At 40.6% G+C, this 14,569-nt stretch overlaps 1 protein-coding gene across 5 annotated transcripts in view; it reads left to right on the top strand.

Moving 5' to 3' along the window:
- Positions 1 to 14,569, top strand: part of PLCB4 (phospholipase C beta 4) — a 352,882-nt gene that overhangs the window by 255,178 nt on the left and 83,135 nt on the right. For all 5 annotated transcript variants that reach the window (XM_073672246.1, XM_073672244.1, XM_073672245.1 and 2 more), the window contains exons 13-14: positions 12,893 to 13,001; positions 13,521 to 13,731. In XM_073672246.1, coding sequence (XP_073528347.1) covers positions 12,893 to 13,001; positions 13,521 to 13,731 — 320 coding nt within the window. The remainder of the gene's footprint in view (positions 1 to 12,892; positions 13,002 to 13,520; positions 13,732 to 14,569) is intronic.

The raw sequence follows: 14,569 nt of genomic DNA, 5'->3' as shown, positions 1-14,569 counted from the left end.
TCAGTAGGACTATCAGCTGTGTAGCCAACTGACTTCTGCATAACACAACTGATGGTCCCAACTCCATTTATAAGGCAAGAAATCCCACTTATTAAACCTGACAGGGCACACCTGTGAAGTGAAAACCATTTCCGGTGACTACCTCTTGAAGCTCATCAAGAAAATGCCAAGAGTGTGCAAAGCCGTCATCAAAGCAAAAGGTGGCTACTTTGAAGAACCTAGAATAGAAGACGTATTTTCAGTTGTTTCACACTTTTTTGTTAAGTATATAATTCCACATGTGTTAATTCATAGTTTTGATGCCTTCAGTGTGAATGTACAATTTTCATAGTCATGAAAATACAGAAAAATCTTTAAATGAGAAGGTGTGTCCAAACTTTTGGTCTGTACTGTATCTTAACAGAGAAATCTGTTTGTTTCTCCAATTATGAGGAGACACTTCTCCTCCAACCCGTTCAGTGACACCGTCTTCATTTAATCTGAAAAACAACACAAATCCACCTTGAAAGACAACTTATGCAAGCACCTATAGGAGAGATAGCTAATGGATACTTGGTCCAATTTGGGACTATTATACTAAGCCACAAATCGATTTGGACATCAAAAATATATTCAAATTGATCTTATCTTTATTAATGAATAATAAGAATAAAAACATAAAATTGGGATAATTACAGAACGGAAACCACTAAAGTGTTGTGTAGAATATATAATGCTTGTACAGAACATTAACTATTTGCAGACTGCCCATAAAAGTTATACATCCGGGTAGTCCACGTTCTACTCTGCAATGATGTTCTAAAATGTCACTGCAAAGTAAAGCATCTGCTCATGATCGTACAGCTGCGGGAGTGGAAAGCATTCTGCCAGAGACAGCTGAGCTTCTCATAGAAGTTTATTATCATCTCTGCCTTCTTTACTGTATACACAGTCCTAACAAGGACTGTGTATACAGTAAAAGGAAATACCAACAGCGCTTCCTGCTTCTGACCCAGCGCTCATGTGATCGCTGGGTGTAATGAGGCAGCAGGAACTGCTGGATCATAGGAGACCTATTCAGCTCTGCTATGCAGGAGGCCGCATTTCCGCTGTAACTGGGGATAGTATAACAGCCCCAGTTCAGGGGAAATTAAAAAATTAAATGTGAAATGCTTTCATCAACTTGTGAAGGGCACAATATGTGAAATAAATAAAAAATAAATAATACAAATGAATAAATATATAAATAGTAAATTAAAAATAAATAAATAATATTAAAAATAATCCACCGCCAATTCAAATCAATGTTACTAGTCCTATCCAGTGAAAACAAATAGGTGTCAGATATATAAAAATAATTGTTACAGAAAGAGGGACACATTTTAAAATGTATTTTAGTGGTTCTTTGTGGCCATAAAAAAAATAAAAAATATGCAACACAAACTTGTATTTCCTTTATTTTCCCTCCAATATTGTCTGATATCGGCAAAAAATTAAAAAGAAAGTCTGAAAATAACATAAATTACTCCTCACATTTTGTGAAAAATATTTTAATATTTATGTGTGAATTTTTTTTACAGCTTTTTAAACCACATGTAAGAAAAAAAAACTGAAAATGTGCCTGGTCAGAAAAAGGGGGTAAATAGCCTGGCCCTAAAATGGTTTAATTTATATTGCAAATCATATTATGTGTATACATCAGCGCAAGAATAGGTGACAATGAAAACTAGTGGGATAAAAGTTGCAAATGCAAATAACCGGCCTAATGCTCTATATGGTAAGTAGTGAGCCCCCTACTAGCAGATACTGAACAGCACAGGGGCAAAACCTGTGTCAGGGTATCACACCACTACAGGACCTATATGGATGTTCTGACTACTATTTTGTATTTCTGATTGTTTTGCTACCTTTAGGCCACGGCCCCACTATCAGTATTTGGTCAGTCAGAGAAAAGGTATAATAGAAACAAGTCACCAATTCTGCATTTATCATCCACTCCTGGTTTTGGCTCCCACTCCTGAGAAAAAATACTGACCGAATACTGACCAAATACTGATAGTGGGGCCGTGGCCTTACCCTTACTATCCTCATGGTGTGGCATGTATTCTGTGTGAATGGGGTTGTCTCTTATGTTCTATTGGGCAAAATGTACATCATAGAGAGAGGTCCTCGGTTTGGGATCTCAAAAAATCAGCTGGGCATGTCAGGAGTGGGAAACGAGTCTATAAATTGATCTCTCTGGTGGCTTTCCAAAAGCAAACATCATAGATGTCATTTATTTGGAGAGAATGGCTAAAAAGTGAGACCATCACTCTGATTAACTTTACACAATATTATAAAATATAGCTATCCATTCATTTTAATAAGCCTTCTGTAATACCATGTTTCCCCAGCAGTGGCCACTGCAGGAGATAAGAGTCACTTCAGTTTCCCTCAACATCTGATTTTAATGCAGTTCGATTAGGATTTCTTGTTTGGACTACAAGACCACACTTTATGTATATTTTTTATTTATTTTTAATTGCTTCATTTGTAATGGGGGAAAAAGGAGGTAATTTGAACTTTTGCTTTTTTTTTTACATTTTTTTCATATTTTTAAAAACATTTTTTTTAACTTTTGCTGTATTTTTTAGTCTCCTTAGGGGACTTGAAGCTACGATCATCTGATCGCTTGTACTGTATACAGCAGTGCATCAGCCCTGCTATGTATAGCAAAAATCACGATCTCCTATGAACGTCATCTAAACACTGGCTTTCTCGGGAGTATCATAATAACAGGCACAGGGGTCATAAGCTGTCATGGCAACCCATCGGCACCCCGCGATCACATCACGGGTGGGTGGATTGACATGCTCCTCTGCCAGTGCGTGGTAGATGCTGCTGTCAGAGATTGACAGCAGGATTTAACAGGTTAACATGTACGTCAAAGGTCGTGAAGGGGTTAAAGGGAATCTGTCATCAGATTTTGCTACCTCATCTGAGAGCAGCATAATGTAGAGAAAGAGACCCTGAATCTGCCACCAGATTTTGCTACCTCATCCGAGAGCAGCATAATGTAGAGAAAGAGACCCTGATTCTAACGATGTTTCACTTAGTTTACTGGGTTCAGCCGTTGTGACACAATCAGAGTTATTAGATAGCAGAGCTCAGAATGCTGCCTCCGCCCACACCACAGCTTTCTATGTACATTATTTATTGAGAGTGAGCTGCTGATCAGTGCTGGGGATGTGGTCCGACCAGGACTCACCCAGGCAGTGATAATCTCCTGTTGATAAAACACTCATTGTATTGAAGAAACAGCACACAGCCTAATAAGTGACACATCGTTGAAATCAGTGTCTCAGCCCCTTTCTCGTGCTGCTCAGATTACATAGCAAAAGCACGCTGACAGATTCCCATTAAGCCATTATTTTTCTGTGTAAGATATATTGCTGTATACTGTCCAAAAAAAACCCTTCAATAATAGATTTTCTTTGATAAAAATTAATACAGACGGTCGTTAAGTACATTATCGTCCTCCATGGCAGAAAAATACACAAGCACCAAGGCAACAAGCAGCAGGATTTAGGTCATTAAACCCATAGCTGCGTTCAGCTGATGTGCTGTCCTGGGAGAGACGCCGCTCTGCTTCCATGTTACTTCAGTCATTGCTGCAGGCAGGATATGGGAAAACCTGAAGTCGTACGGACGTCCAGGATGGGATTGATCAGTCCTGACTTTGTACAGTCAGTGGGAAACTAGAAGAGATAATGACATTTACAAAGCGGCATTTAGATATATGTAGATATACGTACTTTTAGAGAAATGATGGTCAATTAATAATCCCTCATTCATCTTTTGTGGACTGATTGTCAGTAGATAATGATACCTGTGCTTCAGATAAAACCTGTTGAAAAAGTGTGGCTTTCACCCCTCACAATAAGTTAAAACCAGGTTAATATGACCATTAACTTTCCTAAATCTCATGCTCTGTTACTTGTGATCCACTCTTTTTGAGTGGGCAGTTCCTCTTCCTCAGCATTTTGCCAGCACTACTGCTACTGGAACTTCCTTTTCCTCACTTCCCAGTGTGTACCGTCTATGCCATTGTCAAATGTCTTGCCTGCCCCAAATTGATAGCCAACCTCTCTATTATGCCCTGTATGTAGTTTGGCAGACAAGGATCCGGGAGCAGAGACAAAGACCTGAAGCCCCTTCCTGTAGTCCATCGCAGGTTTTCTTCTACCAGAGGTGGATTTTACTTGACCACAGGCAGTGGACTGTAGGTTACACAGAAGGAAAACACCTTGGGGCTGGCACTTTGGAGTGATAGTTGTTACATTTAAATTTATTAATTACTTTATCTGCCTGTTGGAATTAGGTTTTCTGAAAGTACAAGGACCATTTAAAATATTTAAAACAAGGCTTGCAGCAGAGATGCCATTGTCTTATGACAAGCTGTCAACTAGTGATGGATGAGGGATTAAGAATCTAACATAACTTGTCCAAAACCATATAAATAGCGTATAGTGGATATAAAAAGTCTACACACCCCTGTTAAAATGGCAAGTTTTTATCATGTAAACAAAATCAAGAAGAATCATTTCAAAACTTCTTCCACCTTTCATGTCACCCATAATCTGAACAAATCCATTAAAAATAAACTGAAATCTTTTCAGGTAGAAAAAGAGAGATAATGAACTTAAACGATATTAAACTAAAACTTTGTTGAAGTTCCCTTTGAATTTATGACAGCATTCAGTCTTTTTGGGTAGGAATCTATCAGCATGGCATATTTAGAATTGGCAATCTTTGCCCACTTTTTCTTATAGTAGCTCCAAATCTGTCAGATTGAGGGAGCATCTCCTGTGTACAGCGCCCTCTTCAGGTCACCCTCTAATTTTCAATTGGAGTCAGGTCTTGTCTCTGGCTGGGCCATTCCAAAACCTTAATCTTATTCTGGCAAAGCCATTCTTTTGTTGATTTGGAGGTATTGATAGGGTTATTGCCGTGCTGAAAAGTGAAATTCCTCTTGATGTTCAGCTTTTTAGCAGAGGTATTTTTAAGGTTTCTTATTTCTGAACAACAATTCCCTTTACATGCTTTTAAAAAATTGCCTTCCTTTGTAACGAGGCGCAGGGCGGCAGCCGTGGACGAGGTACTCGTCTTCCACGCTACATGAAGATGGGGGTCTTTGCTGGGTGTGTGGACTTGTGCTATGAGGGCACTACGCCCTTGCAGGCGCATGCTATCAATGACTTTCGTTGGCCAGGACCAGATGTTGAGGACTTCAATGAGTGAGACCACCAGTCAAAAATAAAATTTTACTGAACGAAAACTTGGTTGAGATTATATACAGAAGATAGCGGGTACAAAACTCAATGAACGGTTCCTTCACAATATGGAGCGTTTTCTTACTCGGTCTCTATTCCTTTCTCTTGACTCACCTGGTTCTTGTTTCCACTAGTTCACCAGCCTCCACCACAACCCAGCTCAGTACTACAGGGTGGGCCATTTATATGGATACACCTAAATTAAACGTGAATGGTTAGTGATAACAACTTCCTGTTTGTGGCACATTAGTATATGGGAGGGGGAAAACTTTTCCAGGTGGGTGGTGACCATGGCGACCATTCTGAAGTCAGCCATTTTGGATCCAACTTTATTTTTTTCAATGGGAAGAGGGTCATGTGACACATCAAAATTATTGAGAATTTCATAAGAAAAACAATGGTGTGCTTGGTTTTAATGTAACTTTATTCTTTCATGAGTTTTTTACAAGTTTATGACCACTTATAAAATGTATTCAAAGTGCTGCCCATTGTGTTGGATTGTCAATGCAACCCTCTTCTCCCACTCTTGACACACTGATAGCAACACCGCAGAAGAAATGCTAGCACAGGCTTCCAGTATCCATTGTTTGATATGACCAACCATTCCCATTTAATTTAGGTGTATCCATATAAATGGCCCACCCTGTACAGTCTAGTTCGTGAAAGTGCTATTCTCAACCCTTGGTTCCGAGTCTTCTTTCCCCTCAAGGAAACTAGAGTGCCAATATTGCTGATGCTTATCTCCTATGCTACTGACGCCTTGGAACTCCCACTCGGGGCACTCTCTTCATCTCACGATCTCTGTCCCGTCCTGGCCCTGGTCCTCTCTGAGTTTTAAACTTTAAGCTGTACTACTAGGCTTCCTGTCCCAGGACCCGACTCACTCTGTCCTTCTATCGCTTTCCCTTTATCTTCTCAGGATCATCCTATCCACTGCCTTGGTCTCCTCTTGTTTCAGGACTCCCACATCATGCCGCACTGCCTCCTGTTCAGACCTTAGGTTTGTTTCTCTGTCCCTTCACCTTAGCCCTTTTCTCTCTGGGCTAGTCCCAATAATTAACTCCTACTGTCAGTCAGAACACAACACCAACACTACTAACATATATCACGGTTCACATTATGCAGTACAACAATACGTGTGTTCTTCAGGGAGGAACGCGGGCAGTATGTCCATCTCCTTACACCTTCCCCATCTTATACACTACAGGACACACTCCCCATGCAGTATACTGGTGTTGGTTATACAGGCAGTGAAGGGACCTGAGCTCAGCTCAACCAGTTACGGACAGCAGTATTCAGGTCCATGACCTCTGTAGATTGGGAGCTAATTTGATATAAAAACAATTCCATAATTCATAAAATAAAGGGTTAAAAAGTAGAGAGAAAAAGGAAAATCCCTTAGTTTTCCTGCAGCTCAACTTTTTGCAGAGCATTAACACATAAGGGGAGGAAGTGCTGTGGATTCTCCTTTTTCAGTATATTTTTTTTAATATTGTGTTTTATTATTGACCTTATTGTGTACAGTATATATCAGATGTTTTTAAACAGTGTGTGATTTGTGTATATTTTTGAGGAATAAAATTAAAAATATCTTTGCCCTTCACGGACAAACAGTCTTTCAATCTCTCTTCTAAACTCTGCATAACAAAGAGACAATGCAAAATAAAATAATCACGAGTCCAGGCAATCCCCATAATACGGACACATTGCCAAGACAAGTCTTGGATCATGACTATGGGATTCCTTCCAAAATTCAATTCACCTAGAAAACCTCAAGATTCCTGACCTCAGATCAGATTTTCCAACTCCCAGTTAGGTAATGAAAAACGGCTTTTCCTTATTTAGTTGTTACTTTTAGTCCTCCTCACCTTACTACATGGCACTCCGCCTGGCACCACGCACAATGCAGCTATCTGTAACAGCGGTGAGAACTTCACAATGGGGTATGAAGTACGTATGCTTGTAATAGGGTGATTCAGGAGAATCAAAGTAAGTCTAAAAAATTATCCTTTGTTTCACTATATGAAGAAAAATATCATTAATACGTAAGAAACATATCATTATTGCAATTTCTATTATGTTTCAAGAACATTCTGTCTTTTCATGTCCTCATGGCTGTAGATAAAGTTACTGGAGTCATGTAAAGTAATAATTATCTGTTGAAGCTGTTCCTAGATCTCAGTCATGGATGTAGCATGCGTTGCTGATTGAAGTGAGTGATGGCCATGTTGGTAGTGCAGACTAGAGCCCACGACTTCCTCCTATCAGCCTGGATCTCCAGTCCCTCTCCTGATTATTAGGCCCAGTGCGACGTCATCATTGCAGTATGACACACGCATGACGACGCATCGGTAGGAGGAGGTTCACAGGGCACTGGTCTGGTAGGCTTGGGCTACCAAAATGGCCGCTGGACCTTTATCTTGCACATCTTTTTTCTCGGTTTTCATTACTAAGCATATTTTAGGGGATTCTGCCCGCAAAGTTGATCCGCCTACACTTTTAAACTGGTGAAATAAATTCAAACACATAACCCTTGCACTGTGCTTGGTGATGTAAGGCAGTTGCTCGGCCATGGACACCCATGCCATGAAGCCGCATGGCACACAGATTTTTGTGCTGATATTGATACCAGAAGAGGTTTGGCTCCGCAGTAACTGAGCCAGCAGAGCGTTGACGACTTTTATGCCCTCTGCTCTTCACCACTCGAGTGACTGCCATCGGTAACTTTTTCATGGTCCTCACTTTGTGGCTAAGTTGCTGCGGTTCCTAAATGTTTCCACTTTTCAATAATACCAGTCACAGTTGATCGTGGAATATTTAGGAGAGAAGGACGGACTTGTTACACCGATGACGTCCTATTACAGGACCGCGCTGGTATCACTGAGCTCTTTCTGTCAGAAATGTTAGTAAAGGTAGATTTTATGGCAAAGAGCCAAATTTTATAAACCGGTGGCAATGGGACTGAATGATAAACATGAATTAAGTGATTGAGTTGTGTCCCAATACTTTTGTCCATATAGTGTACAACATCAGAAGAAAACTTGGGTTGTGTGTGATACTGCAGCTTAGCTCAATTCATATCAATGGAGCTAGATAGGGTGTATTTAAATTTTTTTTTACAATAGCTGTGATTTACACAAAAAGAATAGAGTAATTGTGGGAATAGCCCAAAAGAACCATATTTTGTTGATGATTTCTCCATTAGTGACCTCTTGCGCTTGATGTAAAATAAATAGCAGTAATAAAATCAATTAAAGGGAATCTATTACCAGGTTTTTGCTACCCTATGTGAGAGCAGCACGATGTAGGGGCAGAGACACTTGATTCCAGTGATGTGTCACTTACTGAGCTGCTTGCTGCAGTTTTGATAAAATCACTTTTATCTGCTACAAATGTACCCGTTCTCTGAATGCTCAGCTCTGTATATCCCGCCCACACCACTGATTGGCATCTTTCTATGTACACTGTGCATAGGCAGAAAGCGGACAATCAGTGGTGGAGGCGGGGTTATTGACAGCTCATGACTATGGAGGACAAGACTACATGGTAGTCAGTTTACTAGTCCAGACTGCTACTGATAAAAAGTGATTTTATCAAAACTACAGCAAGCAACTCAGTATGTGACACATCACTGGAATCATAGTCTCTGTCTCTATATTGTAACATTGTAGCATAGTAACGTAGGTTGAATAAAGACCTAGGTCCATCAAGTTCAACCTTCCTCCCCCAATTGTACTCCCTACACTACCACTACACTAATTTACTAACTAACTGGGACTAGGCCTCACAAATTATTATTACCATTTGTATTATTGCTGCTCTTTTACAATTAAAAATTACCTCGTTTATAATTTTTTAATTGGTTTTATATTTTGTATTACTCTTCTGATTCTAATAATGGTATTACTAAAATCCCTATGCCTAAATCTGTTGATCCAGAAGAAGGCAAAAACCCCAGGACACATTCAGCCAATTTGTATCAAGGGGAAAAATTCTTCCTTCTTGACCCCGAGAAAAGGCGATCGCCCAAGAACTCTGGATCAAACCTAGTTACTAGTTGTGTAATTACTATTATCGTATTAAATGTACTACTATAAGTGTAACATTTTGTCTAATTTAACTGTAACCCACAATGTTTATGTGCATTGAGAAAATCATCCAGCCCTTTTTTGAAAGCTGTTATAGTGTCAGCCATTACTACCTCTTGTGGTCGGCATTCCACAGTCTGACTGCTCTGACTGTAAAGAACCCTTTCCTGTTTTGGTGCCGGAATCGCCTTTCTTCCACCAGTAATGAGTGTCCCCTGGTCCTTAGTATAGTCTTTGGAAGGAATAAGTCATGTGCTAATCCTTTATACTGACCACACATATATTTATACATGAAAATGAGATCTCCTCTGAGGCGTCGTTTTTCTAACCTAAACAAGCTCAACTTTTTCAACCTCTCATCATATGAAAGGCCTCCATCCCTGGTAACAATCTAGTTGCCCACCTTTGAACTTCTGAATATCCTTTTTAAAATGTGGAGCCCAAAACTGGGTCCCATATTCCCGATATGGCCTCACCAGTGAGTTATAAAGGGGTAACAATATGTTGGGATCGCGGGATTTTATCTTTTTATACATCCTAAAATCTTGTTTGCTTTTGTGGCTGCTTCTTGACATTGATTACTGCTGCTCAGCTTACTTGTAACCAGAATACCCAAGTCTTTCTCCTGTTCTGTAGTCCCAAGTATACTCCCATTTAATGTATATGCAGCAATAGGATTACTCCGTCCTAGGTGCATTACTCTACATTTATGTACATTAAACCTCATCTGACAAGTGTTTGCCCATTCAGACATCTTATCCAGATCATTCTGCAATATCGTAATGTCAAGATCAGATTTTAATAACCTGCATAGTTTGGTGTCGTCAACAAAAACGGACACTTTACTCTCAATCCCATCTCCAGGGTCATTAATAAAGAGGTTAAAAAGAATCAGTCCTAGCACAGATCCCTGCGGCCCCCACTGCTGACTCTGTCCCATTTAGAGAACGTATCATTTATGACAACTCTTTGTTTCCTATCATGTAGCCAATTCCTTACTCATCTACATTTAGTTCCCCCAAGTCCTTGCTTCTGTAGCTTCAGTATAAGGCTGCACTCAGGTTGCAAAAACCTTGTGACACATTTCCTGATTTGCTATAGATTCTCCACCTACTTCACAATTATATGTCTAAATCTGAAAACAGTGAAAAAATAGACTTGTTGGAATATGAAATAAGTTTTATGCCATTTAGTTATTTTTTTTAATAAAAGCTTCATAATTGTGTGTTGTCAGCAGTGCTTCCATGTTATAATTTTTCTTTAAAACAATTATACAGAAAAATCAACTTTAAGGGTTTGTCCGAATCCCCCCCAAAAAATTGAAACACCAAGGATGATTATAAAATAATAAAATGATGCATTCTCCCCATTATATGAGGTATGTGATGACATCCCATTCCTTATACCTGACCACTGCAGTCAATCACTGACCTTAGAACAGGACTTGACTGTGTGGTGACCACATGGGTGGCGTGTGTGCCAAGTCGGACCACCCTATTAAGTTGCCTACAGTACAGACCAAAAGTTTGGACACACCTTCTCATTTAAAGATTTTTCTGTATTTTCATGACTATGAAAATTGTACATTCACACTGAAGGCATCAAAACTATGAATTAACACATGTGGAATTATATACTTGACAAAAAAGTGTGAAACAACTGAAAATATGTCTTATATTCTAGGTTCTTCAAAGTAGCCACCTTTTGCTTTGATGACTGCTTTGCACACTCTTGGCATTCTCTTGATAAGCTTCAAGAGGTAGTCACCGGAAATGGTCTTCCAACAATCTTGAAGGAGTTCCCAGAGATGCTTAGCACTTGTTGGCCCTTTTGTCTTCACTCTGCTGTCCAGCTCACCCCAAACCATCTCGATTGGGTTCAGGTCTGGTGACTAGAGGCCAGGTCATCTGGCGTAGCACCCCATCACTCTCCTTCTTGGTCAAATAGCCCTTACACAGCCTGGAGGTGTGTTTGGGGTCATTGTCCTGTTGAAATATAAATGATGGTCCAACTAAACGCAAACCGGATGGAATAGCATGCCGCTGCAAGATGCTGTGGTAGCCATGCTGATTCAGTATGCCTTCAATTTTGAATAAATCCCCAACAGTGTCACCAGCAAAGCACCCCCACACCATCACACCTCCTCCTCCATGCTTCACGGTGGGAACCAGGCATGTAGAGTCCATCTGTTCACCTGTTCTGCGTCGCACAAAGACACGGTGGTTGGAACCAAAGATCTCAAATTTGGACTCATCAGACCAAAGCACAGATTTCCACTGGTCTAATGTCCATTTCTTGTGTTCTTTAGCCCAAACAATTCTCTTCTGCTTGTTGCCTGTCCTTAGCAGTGGTTTCCTAGCAGCTATTTTACCATGAAGGCCTGCTGCACAAAGTCTCCTCTTAACAGTTGTTGAAGAGATGTGTTGGCTGCTAGAACTCTGTGTGGCATTGACCTGGTGTCTAATCTGAGCAGCTGTTAACCTGCGATTTCTGAGGCTGGTGACTCGGATAATCTTATCCTCAGAAGCAAAGTTGACTCTTGGTCTTCCTTTCCTGGGGCGGTCCTCATGTGAGCCAGTTTCTTTGTAGCGCTTGATGGTTTTTGCAACTGCACTTGGGGACACTTTCAAAGTTTTCCCAATTTTTCGGACTGACTGACCTTCATTTTTTAAAGTAATGATGGCCACTCGTTTTTCTTTACTTAACTGCTTTTTTCTTGCCATAATACAAATTCTAAAAGTCTATTCAGTAGGACTATCAGCTGTGTATCCACCAGAGTTCTGCACAACACAACTGATGGTCCCAACCCCATTTATAAGGCAAAAATCCCACTTATTAAACCTGACAGGGCACACCTGTGAAGTGAACACCATTTCTGGTGACTACCTCTTAAAGCTCATCAAGAGAATGCCAAGAGTGTGCAAAGCAGTGATCAAAGCAAAAGGTGGCCACTTTGAAGAACCTAGAATATAAGACATATTTTCAGTTATTTCACACTTTTTTGTTAAGTATATAAATCCACATGTGTTAATTCATAGTTTTGATGCCTTCAATGTGAATGTACAATTTTCATAGTCATGAAAATACAGAAAAATCTTTAAATGAGAAGGTGTGTCCAAACTTTTGGTCTGTACTGTATATACGGGATAGATAAATATTGGCCATACCTGCTGATTTTGGCGAGACTGGTAAGCCTTCTGATGTATATGGGGTTGTTCCAACTCTCTCCTTATGGCAGATGTCAGGGGAAGCAAGGATTGGGCATACTGATTTCATCCTGCCCAATCTTTTCATGAGGGATAATCTGTTGCCAGAAGTGTCACCCCCATTGAGAACTCCCTAGGCCAAGCATGCATGTCTGCGGGCCGTGGGAGTGGTGGGCAAAGATTGCTGTTAGCAAATGACCATGATGCTGACAGTTATCTAGGGTATGGCCATTGTGTTAACCCAGGTATGTACAGCTCTGTGAGGAGCACGCACATTGTTTAATTCTAATTTCCTCTTCATATGTAGAGTCAAAGAGACCCTCGGCTCAATGAAATCTTGTTCCCGTTCTTTGACGCTAAGCGGGCCATGCAGATCGTAGAGATGTATGAACCTGATGAAGAACTGAAGCGGAGAGGTAGGGCTGTCTGGACTCAGGACAATTCCCCAGGTGTAATTATTTTGCTCATTCCCAAAGGCATACCAAAGCCATAAACAGCGAGGACCTTTTGCCCCGGCAGTGGGGAGGCTTAATAGAGCAATGTATAATCCATATGGGTTTCCTGATAACCTGCCCAGGCTCATATAACGCCAGCGGAAACATCTCATCTGTAAGAACGGAGATCCAAATGTAATCTAGAGCGGCCAAACAGACCAGAAACAAAACGTTCAGTGAAAATTTGACTTAGTACTGACACCGCGACCTAGAAAATGAAGCTCGGGCTCCAAATCACCGCGGCTCGCAATGCGATTTTAATCTCAATTACTTTGACCTTTTCCTCTTCTCCTGGTCTCATGTAAAATTAGCCTGCCTGTAGCCAGACAGAAATAATCTCGCTGAATTATCTATAGCCATATATGCTGTAACAGAGATGTCCTATCAAATAAAGACCAAGGCAGGTTCTTTATTCATTTCTTTTTCCTTTTTTTTTTTCAGGCCTCATATCAAGTGATGGATTTTGCAGATATCTGATGTCTGATGAGAATGCCCCAGTCTTTTTAGACCGCTTGGAGCTGTACCAGGAGATGGAGCACCCCCTTGCGCACTACTTTATCAGCTCCTCCCATAATACATACCTCACCGGCAGACAGTTTGGAGGCAAATCTTCAGTAGAGATGTACCGACAGGTCCTTTTAGCTGGATGCAGGTGGATATTTTTTTGTATTTTATACTTTATGCTTAGAGCCAGTACATTAATAAAAGCTTTAAATGGGTTTCCATCATGCAGTCATGGTATAACTTATTAATTTTACTGATGAGCACAAGAGCCGTGTGATTTTTAAGGTAATTTAAAGTCTAAATACACAACAGCAAGTGCAGTAAATGTATAATGAACCAGATACCATACAAAACAACATGTCAATAAACCACAGTTCACTATTTGGTCAATTTTCTTAAAGGGAATCTGTCAGCAGGTTTTTGCAATTTACTCCGAGAGCAACATGATGTAAGGGATAAGAGCCTGATTCCAGGGATGTGTCACTTACTAGGCTGTGTGCTGTAGTTTCAATACAATCAGTGTTTAATCAGCTGAGGATTGTCACAAGAGGACTAGGTCTCACCTGCAGGCCAGTCAGGCTATTCTGTGTAACCACACCCCCACCACTGGTTGGCAGCTTGCACAGTGTACACAGGAAGCAGCCAATCAGTGGTGTGGGCGGGGTTATGCAGAGCTCAGCATTCTGAGCACTACTAGACCTTCAACAGAGAAAACAGGGATTCTATCAAAACTGCTCCAAGCAGCACAGTAAGTGATACATCGCTGGAATCAGGGTCTCTGCTCCTAAATCATGTTGCTTTCAGATTACATAACAAAAACCTGCTGACAGATTCCTTTTAAGTTTTGTTGGATTAAGAGGTTTCTACAGGCTGTTACCACTCCCCTGATCAGAGGGGTGTGTCCTTACCCCCTGGCATTGTCAGTCATGATTAGACAGTATCATGTTGTGTATGGACACACCCCCAACGGGTAACACCCAATTGCC

The sequence above is a fragment of the Phyllobates terribilis genome, unplaced genomic scaffold, assembly GCF_046119375.1.
Source record: "Phyllobates terribilis strain yellow unplaced genomic scaffold, ASM4611937v1 Scaffold_3__8_contigs__length_932513732, whole genome shotgun sequence".
Taxonomy (NCBI): Eukaryota; Metazoa; Chordata; class Amphibia; order Anura; family Dendrobatidae; genus Phyllobates; species Phyllobates terribilis.
This window is presented reverse-complemented; position numbering and strand designations above follow the sequence as displayed.